The sequence below is a fragment of the Cyprinodon variegatus genome, unplaced genomic scaffold (genome assembly GCF_000732505.1).
Source record: "Cyprinodon variegatus isolate N-32 unplaced genomic scaffold, C_variegatus-1.0 Scaffold792, whole genome shotgun sequence".
NCBI lineage: Eukaryota > Metazoa > Chordata > Actinopteri > Cyprinodontiformes > Cyprinodontidae > Cyprinodon > Cyprinodon variegatus.
The window spans coordinates 322,060-328,381 of record NW_015151245.1 but is presented as its reverse complement, the minus strand read 5'-3'; the positions used below and the strand labels follow the sequence as shown (position 1 = coordinate 328,381).

Below are 6,322 nucleotides of genomic sequence, written 5' to 3'. Positions count from 1 at the left end.
TTTCTGTTACCGGCGTGCTGCTCTACGGTTCCTGCCCCCCGTCCGCCGTTGGTAACCTTCCCGCTTCTGCGCAGTTTTGACCCGGGACAAAGCCTCACCGGTTCTGTCGCTGTTTGTTCCTTCAGAGCAGCATGTCGGATTACGGCGGAGTGTCTTCTAACGGTGTTGGCGGTGGGGTGAAAAAAGACGCCTTTGCAGACGCCGTACAACGAGCCAGACAGGTCAGTCATAAGAAGCGGAGGAAACTAGCTAGCTGTTAGCCTAGCTGACGTTAGCTTATCGTTGCCATTCATTGACAGTCTTTCCTCTATTCCCTTTTAATTAATAGTTTACAAAAATATAGACATTAACATACAGTTAGCCCGTAGTTTATACATATATGGTGGTCTTAACTATCTTATTCAATACTTTGTTTAAATCTAAGGTAAGTTAACTAAATTACTGTATAAAGCCATCGTGAACATCTCTTAGCATTCCACGTAATGCCTGATCTAAAAAAAAGAAACATTTAACAATCGGATGCTGTATTTTAGCCTGATGTGTAATAAAAAGAACAGATCATGTATAGATGGGTGTATTTAACAAAACATTATAATTTTGGGATGATTTGTCCTGAAACATTTTAAGGCTTTGAATGGACACATGTCGCAAACGTGTCGCATCAGACACTTTTATTTAAATGCTGAGAAAACAATCTAAGACAGAAGGAACAGGTTGGAGACTTCCAAACTATCTTCTCGTATATGATGGGAATGTTGCAGAAAAAAAACCTGGACCATGAGAGTTAATATACTTTATTTTAGCTGTTTCTTATGTTTGTGAAGCAAATAAATTTAAAATCTCATCATTGGTTTAAAGATGTCATCATTGTTCTTTTCCCAATTATACTTTGTAGATGCTACTAATCACTCTGGAGAGATTGTTTGACGTGTTTATAAATAGTAGTAATAAAAGGTTGAGGCCATGAGGATTAATTTCTATAGTCCTTAATCCTGAATGTAACCCTGTTTCATTATGGTGACATTGAAAATAATTTCAATTATTTTTCTTGTGTTTATAATTCTCAGCTCAGATTCCATCCCTGTTTATTTATTCTGTGCTTCTATCTTTCTGGGATCTTCAGCATTTTCTTTCTGACAATGTCATTTCAGTATCTGCTGCTGTCAACCTCCTTCCATCTGGCTAATTATAGCACCAACTTGTAAAATGAAGGGTGAAAAACACTTGGATTAGATCAACATACCAAAAGGCTGATATGGTGCAGCCTTTAGTTTTGTGCGTTTGCTGATTTCCATAACAGATCACGGTTTCTTCTTCAATCATCAACTAGGAGGACATATTGCCCTGGTTTCATAACAAATATGTATATTTCTGTCCAAACTGTTTTTCTGAAAAATGTTTTTTTAAACTTAGATTTATTTTGTCAAAAGAAATTTTGTTTAAAACAGCTCTAGACAATTACATTTTTTTAAAGTGCAGCCTTGAAAATGGTAATTAATACAAAAAAAATGGCAATAACAAACATATATATAAATATAATAAATAAATAAATAAAAGGATACTTTTAGATACAATTTTAATTCCCCTACTTAATTCTGAGTTTGCAACATGTGAGATGGACTTTCATTGCTATGTTATTGGCTATAGTTACAAACTGCTGAACACAGGAGGGCTTTCTGTAAGTTAATATAAAAGCAGGTTAAGTTCAGCCTCGAGCGGCAGAAAGTAACACTGAACGAGCAGTGGCTATTAATTATTGCACTTTGTTTTTGTAGGTCTTTCAATCTTTATCTAGAAGTAGAGTTAAGGACGGAGGCAATTTCTTCCTGTGAAAACAGCCAAGGCTTGCTACCATCTCTTAAAACCTTATAGAATCTTTTTTTAAACAAAGCAGGGACCTTCATAGCTCCAAAATGTTGTTTGGCACAAAAAAAAATCGTTACTTATGACCAAAAACGGCATCATGCTCACAGGGAACTTATTGGACATCTCAATAAAAGCACTTCCAGCAGTAGGTACAGTATGATGGGTGGCTTTCAGCTGTTTAGATGCTTGTTACCAGGAACAGGCCATGTCTAGTCCTACATATCAACAATTCCTTCTGATTTTACAACCAGTTTTTGCTTGAATTATTCTGGTCCTTTTCTTTGAAAAGTACATTTTACTGATATCTCTGTAAACCAAAACCCTCTGCTCTCTAGATTGCAGCTAAGATCGGCGGAGAGGCTGGGCCCACAGTGACGAATAACGGAGGAGCTGAAAATTATCCCTTCACTGCACAGAAACGATCCCTGGAAGAAGGAGGTAAGAAATCAAAAACAAAGAAAGCGTTGGTTTGCTTTGGCCGGTTAGGAATACACTCACCTTTTTTTTTTTTTTTTTTTTTTTGTATTTTTATTTTTGTTTTATATTTGTTCTTTTAGATGAGCCCGATGCCAAAAAAGTAGCATCACAGAGTGAAAGAGATTCAGCAATGTGTACGTTAAAGACACTCACTGGATTTCTAAAAAAGTTTTTGCTTTTCTCGCTTTCCTAATTTCCTGTAGTCACTTTTTTTTCCTCCTTCTCTTCCAGCAATTGGAGCTCAGTTAGCTGCCCTGTCCCAGCAAAGGTAGGCCTTTTTTTCTTTGTCTTCAACTCTCAACAGTTCTATCTTTGCTCTAGAGATTGAGGACATCTTAAAGTCATTGTTTTCATGTCCTGTATCTCCAGTGTCAGGCCCTCTACTATGACAGAGGAGTACAAGGTGCCTGATAGCATGGTTGGCCTCAGTGAGTACAGGCACATACTTCACTCACTTTTCTGTTGCATCTTTTCAATTTCAATTAAAAAAGTCTTTTCGGGGCTTCCAAACAGTCATTGGACGGGGAGGGGAACAGATCAACAAAATACAGCATGACTCTGGGTGCAAGGTCCAAATTGCACATGGTGAGATACGTGAGTCGTTTATAGTTTACACCACACCACTATAAAGGGTTCTAAATGTGATATACTGATATATTGTCTCGCATTAATTTACAGATAGCGTTGGTCTGCCAGAAAGGGGTATTTCTCTGACTGGATCACCAGAGGCTATTCAGTAAGTTTATATATATATATATAAATAATAATCCAGGAAAGTTTTAAATTCTCATTTTTTATTGGATTGTTTTCATTAAAAATTGAAATTATTTATTTAAGGATGGGTAACTGCAATATAAAATGGATTCCATTAGAGCCCTCTTTGTTTCTCCACAGCTTTGATTAAAATGTCTACTAACTCATCTATCTCTTCCTTTGAGTCGTTGGTTGCAAAAATACTCCCATTAAGACTGAAGAAGAACAAGGACCCTAAATCTATAAGACGTTTTAATATCTGTTTCATTTTAGTCTGGAACCTTAAGCCCCTGTCACACCTTGACGATTTAGCCAGCATATGCCTGACGTGTGAAAAATCTGGCAAAAATGCTGGCATTGGATAAGTTATGGGTCAGTTTTGTATAAGTTATGAGCACGTTGAAGTACGCTTAAACATGTCGACATACGTGTACGTTGAAAATTTCTTGACATATGCCAGCCTATGCTCATACATGGGGCATAAGTTAAAGGTAAGTTATCTGATTGTTGAAATACATTAAGTGTAAGTTACTCATAAGTCGTGGCATCTAGCTTATCCAAAACCTGTGATTAACTTGTGAATAACTTTTGTGTAACTTATCTCCAATGCATATCAACGTATCTGACATGTTCCAGGCGACCGCTGAACATGTCTCTAACGTACAGCTACTGTATAATGGCGTATTGGCAACTTTTTGGTATGAAATGGGGTTCACAGGAGGAAACCGTCGGTTCTCCTCCAGACTTTATCCACATTTTGGGGTGGGTGTGATGGATCCTCCCTGCGTTCACGCCCATGACCAACAAACTTCCTAGCAGACATGACGCTGAATCTGCTGTGATTGCAAACCTTTTTTCTTTTTCTTTATTCTTTTATTGCAAACAGTAAACAGCAGCTAGGTTAATACCGCGATCAATTAAATGTTTTTATGCAGGCCGGGTGCCTCCAGGCGCATTGCTGCCCCCCTCAGGACACTGAATTGTAACATTTCATGGGCATTAAGCTGCTATGCGTTATGCATAATTTAGGGAGTTGTTTATTGCTCTCTGGACTCGTTAAGAATGCGTTATCTATTTGCCCAAAATAGAAAAAAATACATAGAAAGTTCAGCATATGCCAGCGCTTTAGCTGATTTCTTGGACGTCAGGCATACGTCAGGCATAAGGTGTGACAGGAGCTTTAAACCCATGAACTGTTCAATGAAAATGCCTCTATATGAGAAGTTAAAACATCTTTAAGCTACAATTAAAATCATTGTGGAGGACTGAAGACCTATGCAAAGCAGTGTAATTGTGCTTTGTGAAATTCTCCCGTCCTTTTCTTGTTTGAGTGGATTGGTAGTTGATTTCTACCATTTAAAGCTGAGCTTTGGTTATTAGAAAGACACTAATTAGCTAAATCAGTTTTAAAAAAATTCATGGTGACTCCAAGAGTCTTCCAGTTTCTTATCTTGGGTCTGGGGCAGATCACGTTTTACATTTTCTATGCATTCTTGGGGTTAGAATAATAATCTATTATTTGATGAGGAAACATCAACAATTTCTTAAACGTCACTTCAGCCTTTTCAGCTTTTTGTCTCAAATTTTCTTCCAGGAGGGCCAAAGCTCTAATAGATGACATAGTGTCCAGAGGTCACGAGTCAAGCAATGGTCAGTCCGGCTCTATGCAAGAGATTATCATCCCGGCAGGGAAGGCTGGCCTAATCATTGGGAAAGGAGGAGAGACAATCAAACAGCTCCAGGTGGGTCTCTGTGCTCAATATCCACAGGGCTACCTGCTTGTTAATGTGTCCAGCATTAATAAGAGTTATATTTAATCTGCTGTTTTATCTTTTATGTTTTCCTCTGGTCAATTTTCTAGGAGCGAGCTGGAGTTAAAATGATTCTTGTCCAAGACGGATCACAGCCTCCCAACATAGACAAACCCTTACGCATCATTGGAGACCCTTACAAAGTGCAGGTACTGCTTGGACCCTGTTGCATCGGATTAATGGGTACATGTCCCTGGTCCCCTTTCATTTCTTACCACCTCTGTCGTGTGTCTCTGTGTGTTCCGTTTTCAGCAAGCAAAGGAGATGGTTAACGAGATTCTACGAGAAAGGGATCATTCTGGTTTTGGAGACAGGAACGAATTCGGATCCAGGATGGGAGGGGGTGGCATTGATGTAATTATTTCCAATTTAAAAGCTAAAAACCTTTTCTTTGATACTTCAGACGTGATATTTGACTTGAGATCTTTGCCTTCTAATCCCACAGATCGCCGTTCCTCGACAGTCTGTGGGAGTTGTGATTGGTCGCAGTGGGGAGATGATAAAGAAGATCCAGAGTGATGCTGGAGTGAAGATACAGTTTAAACCAGGTAAAAAGGAAACCCAGGATAAATATTACAATGCTGGGATCAAAGATGATGATGACTGGCTCAGTAGATTCCTTTGACATGTCCGTCACGTTAGAATTAGACCATTTTTATTGTCATATTGTATACATTCTGTGTATACTAGGGGTGGAACGGTTCACAAAATCCACGGTTCGGTTCACGGTTTCGTAGTCACGGTTTTCGGTTCGGTATATGTTTATTGTTACACCAAAAAATAAATAAATAAATAAAAATTAATTAAAATTTTTATGAAATCAATGAAAAAATCCCAAAAAATTTATGAATTGTAATTATTTTTAATAATTCTCGGAAACCATGGATCATTTCCGCATGTTTTGCTGCTTTGAATTTAATCATCTCGCGCATGCCCTCTACGATCCCCAAGGAACTCAGAGCGGGGCGGACAGGAGCCACAGTGGGGGCTGTATGCTTTGCTTTGTGCAGGCGGTCTGGTGCGCAGCGGGGCGCTGATGGAGTATGTTGGATTTTGGGGTTAGCATGACATGTTGGTCATGTTGCTGTTAGCATAAATAAAACATGTCGCACAATGCTTGCACATTGTTGCACTTTTATCCACAACTTTCTTTCCGCCGTCATCGTAGGTCACTCTAAATGCAAAGCGCTCCCATACAGCAGATCTATAAAGTGCTGCTGGCGCGTCTTCCAACTCCTGTTCTTTCCCACTCGCCATACCCACACGATTCCCCACAACAACAGATTTTTTTTCTGCTACACCCGGCTAAGCTGCTTCGCTTCTTCTACTTCTTCTTGTTTACTACTGGTGGTTGGCTTTGGTCGCAGTACCGCCACCTTCTGCTCTGGAGTGTAAACGCTTCGCCTATGAGAAAA

The 6,322-nt window shown here is 39.1% G+C and overlaps 1 protein-coding gene across 5 annotated transcripts in view; it reads left to right on the top strand.

The window, feature by feature from the left end:
* Positions 1-6,322, top strand: part of khsrp (KH-type splicing regulatory protein) — a 10,367-nt gene continuing 4,045 nt past the window's right edge. For 2 of the 5 annotated variants that reach the window (XM_015396366.1, XM_015396364.1), the window contains exons 1-11: positions 1-221; positions 2,202-2,304; positions 2,424-2,477; positions 2,575-2,611; positions 2,713-2,771; positions 2,857-2,937; positions 3,022-3,079; positions 4,691-4,838; positions 4,958-5,056; positions 5,160-5,261; positions 5,353-5,455. In XM_015396366.1, the coding sequence (XP_015251852.1) occupies positions 132-221; positions 2,202-2,304; positions 2,424-2,477; positions 2,575-2,611; positions 2,713-2,771; positions 2,857-2,937; positions 3,022-3,079; positions 4,691-4,838; positions 4,958-5,056; positions 5,160-5,261; positions 5,353-5,455 (934 nt within the window). In that variant the 5' untranslated portion in view covers positions 1-131. The remainder of the gene's footprint in view (positions 222-2,201; positions 2,305-2,423; positions 2,478-2,574; positions 2,612-2,712; positions 2,772-2,856; positions 2,938-3,021; positions 3,080-4,690; positions 4,839-4,957; positions 5,057-5,159; positions 5,262-5,352; positions 5,456-6,322) is intronic. The other 3 variants (XM_015396365.1, XM_015396368.1, XM_015396367.1) reach the window with 3 other exon arrangements.